The sequence below is a fragment of the Pseudorca crassidens genome, chromosome 8 (genome assembly GCF_039906515.1).
Source record: "Pseudorca crassidens isolate mPseCra1 chromosome 8, mPseCra1.hap1, whole genome shotgun sequence".
Lineage (NCBI taxonomy): Eukaryota > Metazoa > Chordata > Mammalia > Artiodactyla > Delphinidae > Pseudorca > Pseudorca crassidens.
Window position 1 is genome coordinate 26,875,187 of NC_090303.1, and position 19,661 is coordinate 26,894,847.

General features: G+C 39.6%; 1 protein-coding gene across 5 annotated transcripts in view; it reads right to left on the reverse strand.

The window, feature by feature from the left end:
• The window catches only part of CACNA2D1 (calcium voltage-gated channel auxiliary subunit alpha2delta 1), a 512,643-nt gene extending 494,294 nt beyond the window's left edge, over positions 1 to 18,349 (reverse strand). Inside the window, exons 1-2 of one of the 5 annotated variants that reach the window (XM_067746078.1) lie at positions 18,131 to 18,349; positions 17,747 to 17,896 (exon numbers count right to left, since the gene is read on the reverse strand). In XM_067746078.1, the coding sequence (XP_067602179.1) occupies positions 17,747 to 17,841 (95 nt within the window). In that variant the 5' untranslated portion in view covers positions 17,842 to 17,896; positions 18,131 to 18,349. Of the gene's footprint in view, positions 1 to 17,746; positions 18,091 to 18,130 lie in introns of those variants that run through there. The other 4 variants (XM_067746077.1, XM_067746079.1, XM_067746080.1 and 1 more) reach the window with 4 other exon arrangements.
• Positions 18,350 to 19,661: the final 1,312 nt, after the last annotated feature.

The window sequence follows — 19,661 nt, forward strand, 5'->3', positions numbered from 1 at the left end:
TCGTCCAAAAAAGTCAAGTTTTTTTTAATACATTTCAACTTCAAAGTGCACAGATGCTGAAGGAGAAAGTGGACTCTACAAAATGAAAAAGTTCTGCAATTCACACTACTTACTAAGTGAACATTTGAACCGAAGGTAAATGGCACATTCCGTTCTTTGAAAAAATCTTTTAATTGCCTTTTGCAAGAATCGTTATGTTTGATTCTGGATGTGTTTCAATTCAGTGAGAGAGTTTATACTTCTATACTTTGGCAGACACTCTGAGATCTGAGATATAGGTGGAGATTTTTACAAAGCCTCAGCCTCGTAGACCAAGTACGTCTTATACAGATAATTTTTTAAAAAACGAAGTGGGGGAAAAAAACAAAAACAAAAACCTCAACCTGCCCCAGGAATGTTTTATGGTGTTTTCATCTTGATACTGGGACATAAAATTTTTGTGGAGTAAAAATTTTGTATCCATCTGTTTCTTGAATACATCCAAGGAATCCCATAATCCATCAAAAGGGAATAATAGCTACCTTCACATGAGTCCTGATTTATTGAACTGGTCCTAAAAAGGGTATGCAGCCCTTAACTTTATTACAGTACCAAAATATTTCCTTTGCTGACAGCAAATGCTTGGACCCATTGCAAATAGTAAATGTTCTAAAGAGAGTACATTAAAAGTCAAATAAATCTGCTTGTGAAGAACATAAAATTCCAGTAAGGAACTACAGCATTTAATGATGTGAAATCGGCAGCTCCTTTCGAGCCAAATTATTATGATTACTTTGATGAAAAAAGTCACAGCTATCTAATAGCCAAAATAAAAGGCAAGCATTAAAGTGGGACACATCATTTAAAAAAATCATTCAATGTGAAAATCTTCAATTTTAGGTTTTTTCACATGCCACTTTAAACTGAAAACAGTCATTTAGTTACCTTAAACAGCCAAATCAATTAAACTAGAGATACTCAGATTATGCTCTGCAAATCTAGCTCAAGGAAAGCACAGAAATGGAGGGTGTTTAGACACATTCTAACAGTTTGAAGAAGTAATGTTATGACTATTGAATCTAATTATTTAAAAACAAAGGTTCATATCTTTTTTAATTTCATTTTTCTACTAACTGATTTTCATTGTAGTATTCTACAAAAATATACATTTGCAATGAATGTGAAATTTACAAAAAGTAAACTCTGTTCCTTTAGGACAGTTAGTATGAAAAGCACTGAATTAGATAGACAATTACTCTGGCCAGAATCCCCTGGTGTTAGCAAATTAATTAGTGCTAGAGGTATAAGGAGATAAATCCTGAACAAATCAGACAATCAGCTGTACTTCCAAAATGAAATGACTAGGTATGCATAGTGCAGAGCAAGGGAGCACCTGTATGCAAGAAAAGAGGGGCCTTTTTTAGGTAAACTTACTGAGTACCCAGTACTTAGGTATTGTGAAGAAGCATCTTTCAAAGCATCTGCTTTGAAAAGCAGAAGTCATATCATAACTATTCACCAAAATCCAGTCAGTGAAGAGAAATCACATATGGATGCTTTCAGTTACATATGAACATTCCTGCATTAATACTTTATAACTGGGGCATTAGCTAGAGAACATGACCAGTCCAGAAAGATACATATAAGCAAAAACAGATGCTGGTTAGGATTTTACAGAATCACTAGTTTATACAGGCAGGGAAATGTACACAATTTAAGGAGAGACCCAAGATTTCACAAAGTATACACCTTAATTTAGAGTTAACTTAATCCTTTACATTTCAAAAGAACTGTCTGACAATTTTTCTATATATTTATTAACAACAATTGTGTAAACTGGCTTAAACCATACCACAGAGAATTCTTTTCTTTGTAGAGGGGGGAACGTTCAGCTCACTAATTATGACAACACTAGTAATAAGTAGTTAATGAACTTTTGGGATTTACTTTCCTGACTCCTGACGGGATGGATTGGCACCAATGTGGCAAATCACACTTTGCCTGAGGCAAAAAGGAAGATAGTCATCTGACTGCTTCCAAGAATCTCCAAAGTTTGTGAACATCTAAAGTCAAAAGGAGTGAGCATTCCCATTTTCTAGTTTTTGGTGTCTTTAGGATGGTTGTCTAATAATAAAACCCAAGGGAGGAAGAATTCTAAGATGGCTCCCATGCATCATCCACTCTACTGGAGGGGGGGTGGGACCTGGGGTCAGGAAGAGTTGTCACTCCCATAACTGTTCTGTTATACGACTAAGGTGAAGGGATTCTGTAGATGTAAGTAAGATCCCAAATCACTTGATTCTGAGTTAATCAAAAGAAAGATTATCACAGATGGTCTAACTTAACTAATGAAGGTCCTTAAAAGAGGAACTGGGCCCCCTTTCTGAAAAGAGAGATATTCCCTCTGGCCTTGAAAGAGTAAACTGCCATGTTGTGAGAAGACCTTTGAGAGGGCCATGTGGGAAGGGAGTGAGGGGCCTTTAGGAGCTGAGAACAAACAGGAAAGGGGAGGTAGTCCTACAACCACAAGTAAGTGTCCACAACCACCAAAGCTTGAAAGAGGAGCAGAAAAGTAGCCCTGGAGAGGAATACAGGCCAGTCAACACCTCACTGCAACCTTATGAGACTTTGAGGAAAGGAACCAGTGAAGCCCTGGCTGGACTCTGTGGAAACAGCTAAATCCTTAAGATTTATGCAAAAAAGATGTGGATCAGACTGTGGAAACTGTGAGAAAAGAAATGTCCATTGTTTGTAACAACTGAGTTTGTGGCAATACATTACACAGTGTAGAAAACACCAAACTAAAATAAATGAGTCTAGATTACTGAATTCTAAATTCATTTTCTCTCTCAGTCTTCATAAAAGATGCACTTATGAAGATTCTGTCTGATTTGTTTCGTTCACTGTACTTTAAACCAGTGATCACGGTCAGTCTTCAATCTCTTTCGTTTAGTCTCATCCACATCTTTTTTACATAAATCTTAAGGATTTAGCTGTTTCTCTAACTTCTCTCATTTAGGAATTACCCTACTAGGAGGAAAGCTAATTAACTGGGCAGAAGGAAAGGCCATACTTAATGTGATTCTGCACACACACCTCTTCCAAACTTTAAGATGCATAATGAGGGCTTCCCTGGTGGCGCAGTGGTTAAGAATCTGCCTGCCAATGCAGGGGTCACGGGTTCAAGCCCTGGTCCAGGAAGATCCCACATGCTGTGGAGCAACTAAGCCCGTGCACCACAGCTACTGAGCCTGTGCTCTAGAGCCCATGAGCCACAACTACTGAGCCTGTGTGCCACAACTACTGAAGCCCGCGCACCTAGAGCCTGAGCTCCGCAACAATAGAAGCCACCGCAACAAGAAGCCAGAGGACCACAATGAAGAGTAGCCCCCGCCTGCCGCAACTAGAGAAAGCCCACACACAGCAAAAAAGACCCAATGCAGCCAACAATAAATAAATAAAATAAATTTTATAAAAAGATGCATAATGAGCCCTAATATTAATTCTCCTTGAAAAAGTATTTTAAACGGTACAATATAATTGATTTATACTCTTCTAAAAACACTTCATAATATTCATTTATTCCTTGGGTAAGACAGGATTATGTGTTTTTTGCTCATCTTAAAAGAAAAAGAAAGCACCATTCTATGTTACACAAGTATCACTATTATTGCTGATATTTAAAAGTTACCATTTTCAGACAGTTTGCAACAAGTACTAGAAACATACTGTCAGATGAGAACATCTAGGGCCTATTTCACAGAATCAAGATCTCACATGACAACAGGCCACTAACATTATTTCTCTGCACACAAGAATGCAAGGTCACTGACTTCCTTATATATTTCTTAACGGGCCCTTCAAACAGACAAAGAAAGGAGTCTGGTACCATACCATGCTTGAGTACAATTGGGGAGAGCACAGAGTATTAAAAAGGTAGGAAAACATCAAACTTTAGCACTTTTGCTTTCAGAAAGATTGTGAGAGAGAAGACTAAAATGTGAGGGCTGGGGGTGGGACCTTTTCAGAGGCATCCTCAAAGGCAGTGGAGTACTCGGGTACCAAGAAACATCTCGTTTATGCTCAACAGACACGTGACAACTAAGAGCTAGTTGTTAGGAAACAGTTGGGCGGTGAGCAATTATAGAAGGTGCTAAAGCCAGGAACTGTTCCTCACAAGATGTTACCTAGGTAGGTCCCACACCTAGTTAGTGGTGGAGGCAAACCGGAACTCAAGTCACCTGACTCCACCAAATTCTCCTGCTTCTAATCAAATTATATTTATCCAGTACTTGCTATGTGCCGTGCTTCATATGAATTAACATTCTTAATTCTCACAACAACCTGATGAAGTTTTAGCAATGAAAGAGTTAACTTGTTCAAGTTACCCAGCTAATAAATGGTAGAACTGAGCTTTGAACCCACATTATTAACCAACCAGGCAAATTCCAAGAGGGAATTAAGCCCTAATGTTCAAAACCATCCATTATTAAGTTCACCTCTATGCCTCTAGAATGGTACTAGCCATGAACCGTTTTTCAGAGAACTGAAAAAATCGTCACTCAAACCATTACCTGTGTTCTGTGGTTCAGATGACAAAACTTGGAAAGGCTGCAACCACACCATAAATAGTCACTTTTTAGAATTTAGAAGTACTCGATAGTCACCTACAGGAACGCAGCTTCACTGACACTCAGCATGGAACCAACATCTAATATTCATACATTACGTGTCTGTGTATATGTGTATATATATACATACACACACATATATTTAGTTATAGTTATACAGTTATATATATATATATATAAATAATGTGTTTGCTTGTAATTAAGGCAGGGGTACAGAAACACAAAAAGAAAATTGAAAAACAAATACTGAGCAGCCTATTAAACTCAGGTTTTAGATCCCTGTGTATATTATAAAAGCAGACTCTCAGGGGCAAATCTACTTCACTTACGGAAAACAACAGAAGGAGTAGGACCAAATCCAAAGCTTGCAACCCTCAAACTGCCCCTCTGTCACGGTCATTTACACCCAGGGACTCAGCTGGCTTTTAGACACCACACAGACAGGTTGTGTCACCTCTGATAATTTAAGGAGATGAATGACCTCATCTAATTATCAGGCATGGTTTGCACTGTGATGAGTTGCCATTCCCCTATGTTTATTTATCACCATCGAGTATTAATATAAATTTTAAACAATTACTCACCAGCCGACCTTCATACCATGTATCAAACCCCCTGGGAACTGAGCTACACGTGCACAATAAAATTTCACCTCATGAAAATTAATTCGGTTTTCTACATTTATATCGACAGGAAAATCAGGTGTTTTGAGAGACAACCAAGCATTCTACATGTTTAATTTAGAGCAATCTGCACACACCCCATTGTGCCCATCCTCCTGAGGCTTCACATGGCCCATTTGTTTGTCTCTCCTAACATTTTCACAGATGCAAGTTTAAGTCAATTCTAATGAAATGTTATGGCAAAGAAGGGTTGGTATTTTTAAAGTGACAGACGTCATAAGAATTTTACATTCCTTTCTGTGACAAATGTCAAAATGACTGCCATAAAAAGGCAGGTTCCTGGCACTTGAAAACTTGCTGCTTCAATGGTTATCATCAAGTTGTACTCATTAATCATTGGTATTAATGTAAAGTTTCATCTAAAACATCTCTTCCCTCCATGAATCAATTAAAAATGTGCAGCAGAAATTTCATTTAACCGTTTTATTTCTACCAATAAGAGAACAGTGTTTGTGAAAGGCTAAACTCCATTTATATTATAAAGTGAAGGAGTGGGGTTCAATGAGTGTAACTAATCATCAATTGGATGAGTCAAACGAAAATTGGCCTTTTTCAGTATGCTCTTGGCAGTTTTTTTTCTGACTTCTGTGTTCGTTACTAAAAATGCAACTGGTCTCAATTTTACTATTCTGTGCTCGCTCAATTTGCAGGGTTGTCTGAAATCATTTCTATAAACATCGTGGATAGCTTGCTTTATTCACTTTCAAATATTCTGTCTTGAAGCTGAAAACTTCCATCTTTGACAATGAGACGTTATCAGTGGCAAAGTTGTGACTTTTAAAAACAGACTCGGGCTTCCCTGGTGGCGCAGTGGTTAAGAGTCCGCCTGCCGATGCAGGGGACGCGGGTTCGTGCCCCGGTCCGGGAAGATCCCACATGCCGCAGAGCGGCTGGGCCTGTGAGCCATGGCCGCTGAGCCTGCGCGTCTGGAGCCTGTGCTCCGCAACGGGAGAGGCCACAACAGTGAGAGGCCCGCGTACAGCAAAAAAAAAAAAAAAAAAAAAAAACAGACTCAATCTCCTGTGGCACAGACCTCATACAACAGGTGCTGGCTGAAATGTCAAGACGAAGCACATCAAAACCGTGGTCCCTTTCAAGATATAGGTTGCGTCCTGAGCCTAGAGACAGAACACTTCACTCACGCTAGTCCACTGCATCTCTTTTCGTTTCCTCTTTATGATTAAAGGCTACACAACTTTTTAAGAAGAAACATTTTTAAGGCCTGCTAATAAGCATCCCTTTTCCCATTCATTTCAGCTTTTTCTGAAAGAAAACAACAGACCAAATGATATGTTAGCACAGTAATCTAGCTCACTAACCCTTAGTCATCAATTCATGATCCCTTGAAGACAGAAAAATCACACGTGGTACAAATAATAAAGCCTGGCCATTAAACAGTCCTTCAAGATTCCCCATGCATCCGCTCACTTGATCCCCATGATATAATACTGTGATTCAGGATTAGGTCAATATTACCCTTGTTCTGCAGATGGAGAAGTTGGACTTAGTGTTAAGTCTGCTCTACTTTACACTGACTCCTTTACCCTCTTGGCCGCGTTGCTAGAATATGCAGCCAGCCACAACTGGAGCAGGTAAGATAATGGGTGCAAAGAAATCCAGGCTCCTGCCATGTAAGGGCAGCAAAGTACAGCAGCTAAGTGTAGGAGTCTAGAATCAAGCTGCTTGGGGTCAAATTTTTTCCTAAAAAAAACTCAGAAAAGTCCTTCATACTCAAAACTTTACCTTCCTCATCTATAAAACAGGGATAATACTTATCTTAAGGGACTGACTTAAAGGTTGGATGGATTAAAAAACATGCAGAGTAATTCACAGTGCCTCACATTCAGGAGCTCAAATATGTTAGAAAGCAATGTAACAATAATTGAAAGATAGCTGTAATTATTAGCGTCCAGACTTTCTGTGGGTAGAGACATCAAAATTAGCTCAAGCAAACTGTGAATAGCTATGGAAGAGAAAAAAGAGCAGTCACAAAATGGAAATAAATATCCACCCTAACTCTCCTCAACTCTTGTTACAGACCACAAGGGTGGTTTTTCCACACTGTACTGGGACCAATGAGATCAAGACTGATTCTTAGATCCGCTGGCATTTGCAATCCTAACTGTTCATTCAGTCATCTTGGAAACTCAGGGAACTGCTGTGATGGCAGCTGCCAGTGATTTTCAGACCTTCAGGAGACCTGAGATGCCTCTGTAAGGGTTGACCAGGGACATGCTTTGCAGGAATATTTGTCAGTGGTTTGTTGTCTTATCAAATTCATTATACTGTTTGGGTTTTTTTTACAAGGATCTGTTTCAATTCAAATTTCTGCCCTCTGCTAAAGAACGGACATGGGGTTTGGGCAGGTGGGGGGCGGCGGGGAGAAGCACGGACAAAGTAGGGCCACAAGTCACCCCTATCTGCCAAAAAATTAATAAGTGATTCAGGCTAAATTGCCAAAATCAAGAACTATTTGTTCTTTTTTTGTTTTCTTTTGCTTGATACTCCTGTAACATCTTTCTATCATCAGCACATACACTTATTAAATCTAATGACATTTTGCAAAACTACATGGGTCTTCAAGATGACAATCTCTATTTTAAAAAAGGAAAGAAAAGAGAAATAAAGACAAAAGAGAACCAAACGTTGCTGTGTCCAAAGGAAATACAGTGATGTACTAGAGTCTTGTTACTTCCTACCAAATAAAGAAAAACTCTGGTCTGTACCTCTCAAAATGTGAACATTACTAATGTGCATTTATTACATTTCTGAATCATGCCATTCCTTCTTGAGCATGGAATATATAACTTGGAACATTCCTCCAAAAACATCTCCCAGTAAATTAAAAGTGTATCTATCCTATATTCCAACCATCTGCTTTAATGCTCAAGGCTGTTTCATATTTCAAAAGTTACTTTGTAAGACACTGTTTTTCGTCTTGATCCCTTCCTCAGCTGCCTCGGTTCACCCATCAATCATGGCCTCTTTCATCCCTTTCATCTCTCTGCCATTTGGGCTTCTCTCTCTGATATGCTCAAATCTCCCCTCTGTTAACAGTTATTTAGTTGCCTCTACAACCTCCCCTGCCCCCCAGGAACCTTCTTCTAAGAGTTGCTTCTTCCTCTATCCATGGTACTAGCAACTGGCCTGTTGCAGTGCAATACCTCTTAATGAGATTGGACCAGGCTATGAGAAGTGACCCAAGCTTAGGCAACCAAAATCCTTTTTCCAAATCCCAACTCCCGGTCTCAAATGAATGAGCTACAGATGATCATCTGGTCCATATTCAAATTACCAACATACCTTTCTTTAGGAGGCTGTGTTTTAGACTAGGATTCTGGTCTCAAACTGTTTGAAAGCTTCAACAGGGAAAATGTAAACCCTCACAGGCATTCAACAACATGAGGGTCAGGAAGCAGATAAAGTCCGTTTGCGAGGACAGAGAAGAATAAGGAGTCAAACAAAGAAAACCAGAGGCTAGAGCAAGAGACGATCCTAATAAAAGCTCCACCCCTTTCTGTAAGTGTTGGCACATCCTTCACCTTGACTCCCATGACCGACCATCCAGCTCCAACTATCACTGAAAAATATTTCACTTTTTGGTTCAAGACAGTCCTATGGTTTTCTACTACCTGCGATCCCAAATGGCCTATTATAACTCCTATTCTCTAAGCAAAACAAAAGAACGCCAAATCCCTTACACTATCTTCCTCTGAACTTGCTACTCTCTCCCTTTCCTCACATTGTCAAGTTCCTTTAAAGAACAATCTGCACTTGCTGCCTTCATATTCTCACCTGCTACCAACTCTTCAAGGCAAGGAAACCATGCTTGCATCCAAAACATTCTACTGAAACTGCTGTCACATCAGCAACGACCTGGTGATCTCCTTAAAGGGCTCATCTTATCCAAATCTCTCTGCAATATGAAGGATCGAGACTCTTCTTTTGAAACTCACAGTGCCTATCATAATAGATACCAAATAGATATTCACTAAATGAATGAATGGACCCATTTTCTGGCTTCAAAGTTACTCAATTCGCCTCCAAATCTGCTTCAGATACATATTTCCAATGGCCCAATAGTCATCTATAGAGACACCACAAACTCAAAATGTCCAACAGCGAGCATGTTACTTTCACCCCACCACCAACTTGCTATTACTCCTCTGTGTCTAGTCTAGGAAGTTCAGTATAACATGATCTACCTGTTAAAGAGCCTGGAGCCATCTCCAACACTTCTCTCTTCCTGATTCCCCCAATCCCATAACCAATAGCACCTGAATATTTACCTCTACAATATGTTTCATCCCTGCTTTGCTTTCCCACTGCCACTATTCTCTTTAGACAATGGGCATCTCTCACTCTGGGATGCTGCAAGAGTCTACTAACTGCTCCCATTGTCCCTGCTTAGAATATTGTCTCTTTAATCCATTTTCTACATACTATGATTCAAAACCTATTAATTTTATTTTTAATTAAATAAAAGTCTTAGGATGAAAGCCAAATTTGAGTACCCAGAGCTGGGCTACCACAAATGTCTGTGTGCTGTGAACAATGCCCGACTCCCCTTTGGGTCACGTAGGAAGAGAGTTCTGATGCAAAAATTGTATCACCTAGACTCAGACTCACGATTCGGTCCCATCAACATCTCTTCCCACCCAGGAGTCCTATGCCTGACATGAAACAGCCCGGGCATATTTCTTCACCGCGTTATGTGCTTTTTCTTGATCACGCTTTGTCAGATTCCACTGCTTCACAATCAGCCTGGAGTTGGGAATGTCTTCCTTGGGGACTCTCTTCCTCAATGTGGATTCTCAGCATGTAGTTCAGTGCACTACATAATTTGCTCTGAATAATAGTAATTGCATTAATCATTGAATTAAATTACATTTGATGCTAAAAATCTTTGAAACAGGAGACATTAAAAGAGCATAAATCAAAACTATTTTTAAAAAGTAAGACGTACTATGTACTTAGAGGTCTAAATAGTCTTCAGTGTACTACCTAGAAGCCTAGAACCTGCAAGCTATTTCATTTCTTATAATCTAAGGGATGGAATTTACTAATGGAATTTCTTTCTTGATTATTAGCATTTAAGGTTTTAATAAAGTGTTATACTAACATTTCTTATCTAATGAACCATTTACCAGGTACTAATATTTCTTATCCAATGAACCATTTTCCCAGAGTTATATAAAAAATAAGAACGCTTGTTTCTATTTTTTGAGCTCTAGACCATTTTACTGTCTTTGGTTTCTAAGGTGAATTTCCATATATGAATATTTAGGTCTCTAAAAACAATGTGCAGTAAACAATATTTCCAGGATGATCGAGCTCACATGGAAAAGGGGAAAAAAGAAGAAAATAAAGTAAAGCAAAACAAAATAAAATAACTAACTGCCAACCTTTAGCATCTTTAATGTAACTTTGCACCTCGCAAATCTGAGGGCTCCTCTGCTCCACTTACACACGCATCATTCCTCACAGCATCTCCACCATAACGCCTCTTTTTTTTTTTTAATAAATTTATTTGTTTATTTTTGGCTACGTTGGGTCTTTGTTGCGGTGTGCAGGCTCGTCATTGCGGTGGCTTCTCTTGTTGCAGAGCACGAGCTCTAGGCGTGCGGGCTTCAGTAGCTGTGGCACTTGGGCTCTAGAGCGCAGGCTCAGTAGCTGGGGTGCACGGGCTTAGTTCCTCCGCAGCATGTGGGATCTTCCCCGACCAGGGCTCGAACCCGTGTCCCCTGCACTGCCAGGTGGATTCTTAACCACTGCGCCACCAGGGAAGTCCCACCACCACAACACCTCTTGATTATTTTTTTAAAACAGATTTTCCCAGTGTGCATAAGCTCATTTATTTTACTGAGCCATTCCTCCTCTGATCCTCAAAATGAAACATCATTAATGTCTAACCATCCCTTTATATAGCCTGACAGAGGACAACCTCAACAGCTCGCTTCACTCTTTCCCCAATTATCCCCATAGTATGTGGGCAAATGTCAAAGGAACAACAGTCTAGGCCGTTTAACAATTTTGGTGAAAGTGTTGATAATGTATTACAGATTTATCTATGCATCAAAATCCCTCAACAATTTCCCTATAGAGAGAAAAATCTAGTAGTAACAGATCCCCGACACAGTGAGTGAAGATTCAAGTGCACAGGACCCAAAATTGAGGTCTGGTCACAGGTAACCTGATGGAAAACAAACCAAAACTTTTTCTCCATTTGACATGATATTATGTACAAATAATAATAAACTATGACGAATAGTAATTGTGTCTGTGTGTGTGTGTGTGTGTGTGTGTGTGTGTGTGTGTGTAAGAAAGAGAAAGAGAAGAATTAGTAATTAATTATTTGAATAAAAGAATTCAGGAATTATTTTTCAAAATTTGCCAGGAGACTACTGTAATAAATTTTTAATTACTCAAGAACTTCAGATAAACAGTAGGATTATCCCCAAATCTGAATCATTTTAAATGGGCAACACCATTATTTTCCACTGCCATCATTTCTAGTTTAAGTTGTTCTTCCATTTATGATATAGAATTTAAAATGTATCTGAATTTTTTTAATCCAGCAGAAGCATATGGTTAAAAAAAAAGAAAAAACCAGCAGAAGCAAATGTTAAAATAACATTTAGCCAGAAATATCCCACATTCATATTCAAAGAGAACTTTAAATATTGCTTCATATATAACAGCCTGATTCTGTATTATTGAAATTAACTATAAAAGTGTGCCAGTTTGTTGAGGCCACAATGTCAATCTTTTCCTTGTTTATAATCTTGTTAGAATCTATATAAATGGCAAATTTTAAAAGAGCAGTGGAATTGAACTACCACAAATAAGATAAAGCCTATAAGAAAAACCTAAAAGTTCAGGTTTTACAAACAAAATTTTAAAACCTGTGCAAGTTCTATCCCTGAATCCTAAAACACGGTGCGTCAAATGTTTAATTCTTAAAAATTTCAAAGTATCCCATAATTAAATGGCAGAAATAAAATTGCTTAGTATGCAAAGACCTTTTAATAAGAGCCCAACACTTCAAGTACAATAGTCCCTTCCTCATATTTGTTTTGCTTAACAGACTGCAAGCCTATCTTTAGAACCACGTTTCTGTTGTTACTCATCAATTATGTTAATAACTTGTCCAACAGGACCTGAACAGTTTCAATAGCTCATCTGATTCTCTTAAAAAAATTATTCTTAAATGCTGGTGTTATAAAAATATTCTGAATGAGATTTACTCCCCATAAACAGTTGTGGATTGGCAGAGAGCTTTCAGCATGCACCTTTGTTAACAACCTTACCTTACTCAGGTTCTTCTACTCTAGCAAAACACCTGAAGAAGTTTAAAAATAAATACGTGTGTGTACACATATATATACATAGAGAAAGACATAGACACATAAAATATTATCTATTAAATAGAATACTACAGTAAGATAAACTAGACAAATTATATAATGATGCAATGTTAACATATTTTGGACCCTCAAGGAAAAGGTGGTAAGTACAATATTTTTCACAAAGTGCTACCAATTTCATCTCAATTAACACTGAAGTCAATCACTATTTTTCCTTAAACTCTGTAAACAATATGACACAATAATTTCCAGGTTTTGTGCACACAGAAGAAAACATGAACCATGTGTAAGCTACATGGTTGACTATCTCGGTGCAGTTCCAAGTTTATTGGAAAGCAACCATATGAAAGCTTAGGGAACAGTTGTGGTACTATGCATAAATAGTCCAGGAAAAGAAAGACTCGCTCACACAGTGTGACACAGTGCCTGATACATACCATATGCCTTAGGTAAGTGTGCAATAAATGTAACAGAACAGAGGTCATTCCCCATGGTAAGCAGCTTACATGCTTTTTGAAGTACTTGGATAGACATCTCTTTTATTACAAATGATGGAAGGCTGTCACTTTAATAACAATAAAATGTTACTCTTCAGAAATACTGAAACAAATTCTGATTTTTTTTCCAAACTTCTATCTAAGTATGCTCATATCAGAGTTGATTATGTCCACACATGGAAGACACTGAAAGAAATCAACAAACTGGACAATATGCCTAAAATATTTCACTTTAACCATTTAAATCCCTACTTTCTAGGTTATAAGTAGTTTGACGACACATATTAGGTACAAGATGTGAATTCAGAAGAACAGATTACTTTCTTGAATATTTGCATCTGTATTGAAAAATAAGAAGAACAGAAATTTCTGTGCATGTGTTGAATATAGAAATACTCCAGAGAACACATTAATTTAAATAATACAGTTTGTTATGGGCATGTGTTTTGGTATTATTTTTTAAATTCCTAAATGCATTGTCATTTCTTATGACTATATACTTCTAAATGTAATCATTCAATTTGAATACATAATTTCCACGTGTTATTTATGTTTCTGCAAAACATCACCATGTGTAAACCCTAGAAGGAAGAGGATTTTATGTTATTTTTATCAATGTTGGAGAAGTATTGGAAAGGCGTCTACAAAGCAAGGTCTCTTCGAAGAAAGAGAGTGGTAAAGTTTTTACCTATTTTCAAAATGAACAACTTGCAATAGAATCTGATTTTATATGTATTTATTAAATTAAAATTAAATTGGTGAAAGCCATAGGAAAATAAAAAAGGCACATTTTATTTCCTTTTATAAACCATAATAAGCTTAGATTCTTGTACCTTCCCAAAAATGTTTTTTTAGACTGTATCCATTTCAGTCTGCCTAATGCTCATTCAAATGCCTATCCAAACAGCTACCCATATAACCATGTATAAACATTACTAAATTTAATATCATGTTATTACTTGTCTGGAAGAATATATCTACTGTTGCATATTTTAAATGTACACCTGTGGAACAATAAATGTTGTCATCTGGTTAAGCTGATGAAAACTAATCAAAGATCTGAGAAAAGGATTTATTAATGTTCATTGTTTTTAGGTATTATTTCACATTTAATACTGTATCTCATATTTTATCATAAGGCACATTTCCTTCTCTATGTTGTATGTGAATGAGAATAATTATATCACTTCTAACATATGAAAACGATATCCATTCCAAAGTTATGACACAGAATTTATTTTCTGTAGACTTTACATGTAAATTTGTCTAATAATAGAAAAATATTTATATCCTAAGCAGTCAAACCCCAAAGTACTATTCTTTTATGAGATTTTATGCTTATTTCCTACAGATACCAGTAATTCTTACTAATATATTTATCCCATTATATAGTTTAAACATATTAAAATTCCCATATACCAAAGGGCTCACAGCCAATTATTCTGGACTGATTGGCATTTTGATACGACTGAGATAAAAGTTTAACAGGAATAGTAGTTATAACTATGTGCTTTTTTTAAAAACTGGATTTGTAAATAGATTCTAAAATTAGGAGCGACCGATTTAAATTAACATTACAATACTGGCTACCATACTTATTATCCTGAGATTTAAAATAGAAGTGTTTTCACATATGTGCCAAAAAATTATTTCTAAAGCAAGGGAGAATTCCCTTTAGAAAACTACATTTTAAACTATCAATATAACATGTGCATACTATAACATGAAAATGATGTACTTTCCACTCATATACAAACCAATATGCACTAGGTGGCTGCTGCCAGATGGCATATTTACGTTTCACACCTTATTGAAACAATCACTGCCAAAAGAAAAACCTAACCTAGCAAAAGAATTGTATCAAAATTCCTTCCTTCGAAAAAAAAAACCCAGTTTTTTTAGTGTTATCTCTTAGAACAGTTTAACTACTATTTTAATTCAGAATATGCTACATGAGAATGTATGTTAAACCAGAGAAAATTAAAGAAAATATTTAGAATGGTATTTATGTTTTATTACAATAATACTTAACCCCTTAATATTATTGTAAACATTCTAAAAAACAAAAACCTTCGTATTACTAATTCTAATTCAGGTCCCACTCCCATGAGTGCATAATGAATTTTATACTGTGTTGATGGCATATTCTTCCTCTTCTGATGATAAAAACTTCTTATATTACTTTTTCTGGAAAAAATAAAATGATCAAAAAACCAAAAGAATTTACTAATGATTTCCAGAGAAATGTATATATAGAAGCACAATAATTTGCCTTTAGTGACACTATAATCTTTGTACTGAGTTTTTAATGAATTTGGAATTTTTCCCAAAGATTTGAGATTTATCCTGATAAATTCTCTGCATCAACTCTTTTCTTGCAAGAAAAGTAGACAGCACCACATCTTAATAAAATTAGTGCTGTATTTTTTTTAATTTCATAAAGTTTACTCAGAAATACAACATGAAGTACAAATGTCAACTCTCATTTCTCCTTTCCTCAGGTTACTAACTTTTCAAAAAAATAAAGATGCATAAGCCTTACAAAAACATTGCCAATATTTCCTAAAAGAGACTGACTTAGCTCTACAAAATCTTTTATTAAGCTCTTTTTTACAAAATAATTAGTGTTTCATATTATTTGAAAATATCTTAAATTTTCATTGTTAAAAAATAAATTTCAAATCTTTTCAAAGAAAAGAAACTGTGGCTTCCTAAGTCCTATTTTTGCCCACTATTTATTTTCTTTCTTGTCTTTAGTGAATTTCTGACCATGAAAATTGAGCTATTTTAATTTTAGGAAAACATTTATTGCAGATGTCCTTCTTACAACAAGGATTCTTTTATTAGTATTTTAGCATGGTCTGTTCAGGAATAAAAGGCTGTATTTTGTAGTACCTTAAAAAGTCATAGTTTTCCCCAATGGTGTGATGAAGCATTCCCTCCAAATGAGAGAAATATTGGTAAATTGTCAGTTAAAAATAACACTTTAAAAATGTGTAAACTGAACACACTGACTGCTTTAAAGCGCCACTTCTTTGACACAAAATGCAAGCGACTCACTTGAGTTCTAGCTTTACAGGCCAAGCTACAAAGAGACTAAAGAAACGAATATATAGAAGTGTAATTTCTTAATAAGAGTGAATAATTTTGAAGCATCTTCGGTGTAATTCTTACTCTTTTCATGTTTCAAAATATCCGCTTGGAACATCCTGCCAATTACAGGAAGATCTACAGATGGCATTTAGCCTCGTGCTTCATAACAAAAAGGATCTGCACTCATTTTTATGGAAGATTATCTAAAATGTACATGACTCTAAATCAATGACAAAAATATTAGACATTCCCCTTAGCCGGGTTAGAACGTGCATCCTTCAGATTCTTGCACTGACACCTAATGTAATAAATACTTTAAGCTGAACCTTAAATAATAGCTGCAGGATTTCAACTGGTAAAGATTCACGGTTAGTATCCACCACAAACTCCAGTATTCAGCACTTGGCCAACAAAGGACAGCAAATAATTCCCAATAGCAAAAATACCGGGAAGGCTACCTTGGGCTTTGTTTTTGTTATGTAAAATTCATTAAAGTGACTCATCCACTTCCGATTACCTACTCTTAGAGGCTTTAAAGTAGCTTCAAGAACCAAAAAAAAAATTCTTTCCCAGAATGCCTGATAGGCTATTCCGCGCATTTAAAAATATGTGTATATTTATATGTGCCACTGACTTTGTCTTTTTTCCAGCCTAAAAGAGAATTATTATTTTTCATTCCCTTCCTGCCCTGTAACTATACAGCTACCTTCAAACACTCTATTTCCAGAACAGCAGCGAGGTTTTTTTAAGCTATTTTAGAAATGGTATAAATAAGAGAAAATTGCAGGAGACTGGAAACACTCAGTCCCTCCCCCAAAGAATAGGTTCTATTCATTCTAAGAACAGGAACCGCTTGTCCTACGGCACTTAAATGTTTCAAATAGAGGGTGAGGGAGGTTGGGTAGCACGGTCCCGGTACCTGCGAGTCCCTGGGGTGGACAGCACCTCTACCGCGTGAAGCGAGCACTCCTCTCATCAGGAAGGCTGTCGAGCGCGCCCAGTAATTTGGGATCCAAACGAGTTTGGATACCACAGCAATTAGTGAGCATCCCAGAGGCCAAGTGCGGGGAAAGTGCGGGAAAAGTCCACGCTACCCTGGCCAGCCTGCAATTACCTATGTGCAAAATACCCAACCCAAACACAACTTTTTATAGGACTGGGTTTGATGAGAGCGGGTATCTGGCTGGAAACTTTTCCCACAGTACACCTAAACTCTTTTAAGTCCAAGGAATCCTTTTAGAGATGGGCTGAGGCGCCGCGAGTCGTTGGCGGACGTTCCCCAGGACAGCCCGGCCCCGCCGAGGCTCCCAAGACGCGGGCTCGGTGCGCATTCCGGCGGCGAGCAGCGCGCACCTCCCGCTCGGCCTCTCCAGAACCAAGTCCGGCTCACTGCCCACCCCCACGGGCAGAGAAGCCCCTCAACTCGGGAATGGAGCCCACGCCGGGCTTCCGCTGCACCCCTCGGCCCGCACTCCCCGCCCTGCCCGGGCACTTACGTGACGGCCGAAGGAAACGGCTCCTCAGATGAGGGGCCGATCAGCAAAGATTGGAAAAGTGTCAGAGTCAAGGCCAGCAGGCAGCCAGCAGCCATCTTCGCTATCGAAGATCAATCTCGCCTCCCTTCCCAGCCTGGAGAAGGACCGGTGCTGGAAACCACGGGAGGAGAAGGAGCACGGTCAGCCCAAACCGCGGGCGTCTGAGGGCCGGCGCGCCCAGGGCCGGGACCCGGACGCGGGCTCGCGCCGGGGGCTGCAGGGGCGAAGCCCGGCGCGGGGGAAGGGGCGGCGGCGGGCGGACCCACTAGCGCGCGTCGGCTGCTCTGCGCCGCGGCTGCCTCGCCGCCGCCGCCGCCGCCATCAAGGGCGACTTTGGAAACAGACCTGGGCAAGCCCGCCGGCGCTCGCGCTCTCGCTCCCTCTCGGTTTCCTCCTTGATTTATTCCCGCGATTGCCGTGGAGAAGGCGGGGGCGGAGGCGGGGGCGGAGAAGGGGTGACGGCACTGGGGAGGGGTGGGGTGGCTGCAGGAATGGGGGAATGGCAGGCGGAGAGACTTGTGGCAGAGAGAGAGAGAAAGGCTCCGTCTGGCTTCTCTGGGCAAGTCGGAGGGAGGCGGCTGGGGGTGGGCAGCGGGAGGGCTGGGCGTCAGAGCAGTCGGGCGGAGACGGGCCGGAGCAGCCCTCCATACAAGGGAGACAGGAACTCCCAAAGTCGGCGCCGGCTTGCCCCAGCCGCCCGGCGCGCGGAGGCGGAGCGGAGCCGGCCCAGCGGGGCTCCCCGGGGACCGCCAGCTGCCCGCAGGGTATCCACAGGCTGCAGGGGCTCCGGCCGAGCACTTGGCTCGTGGCTTTGGGGGTTATTTTTGCCCAGGCAGGCAGCGTTCCCCCGGCCCTTCTCCCAGACGCAGAATCCACCGCCTGCCTAGGAATCATGGAGAAGTGATTTGACAACAAATGTAGGAGGGGTTTGTATTTGCATTTTAAAGCACCACTTTTGACTCCCTACCAGGTGGCACTGTTTATTTGCCCGGGAGTGCCAAAGGCTAGAGCCTCCGGCGTGGCTGAGTGCCAGTTGTGGCGGCGGCCCCACGCCCAGGTACCGCTCACCTGGCAAGACAGCCTCGGGATCCGGGCTGAGGACAGTCAGAGAAGGACCTGATGCTGTAAAATCCTCCTAGCCCTGCCGTGTGGTAGGACAGGGGTGAAGGGACGAATTCTACACCCAGGGAGCATAGTGCCGTGACAAAGGCTTTGTAACTACCTCCAAAAAGTCCCGAATGCCCTGGTCTGGCCGGTGGGCTGCCCTGCCTTGACAATGTTGCTACAGGATGAGTTCACTTTGTCCCGGTGAGGGCATTAAAAGGGTAAGCAACAGGAACAGGTGGCAATTTGCAAAATGCCCCTGAAATATGGAGGAGGAATTAAGAGAGGGAGAGAGAGCTAGAGAGTAGAAGTCTGCGGACCAGTTTCACCTCCATCCCCAGGAGAAGCAGTGGCAGGCGTGCCCGGGCCTTCTCGTAGGAAAAAACAGAAGGGTCTTGGGTTAGGCCTCTTTTCCCGACCACACAGGCCTCCTTCAGGAAGGCGCTGATGTACCAGGTGGAAAGGTTTCCTTGAACATCTTAAATTCTTAAGCCCCTTGTAGTAGTATATTAGAGCACTTTTGACACCATTCCTGATGAAAAAAAAAAAGACCATCTTGCATATGCGTAAAAGGTGTCATTATGGGGAGGCCGTCAGATTTTTAATTAGCCTTTCTTTAGTTTCAGTAGAGCTTATGAAAACAGAAGGACATTTATTAATTCGTAATTGATTTTCCATCTCTCTAAAGGCAACCTCCCCAAATAGGGAAGACTGATAGTACTTACTAGCAACGTTTTAAAAGGTGATGCGATTTTATGATTCTTGACCCAGT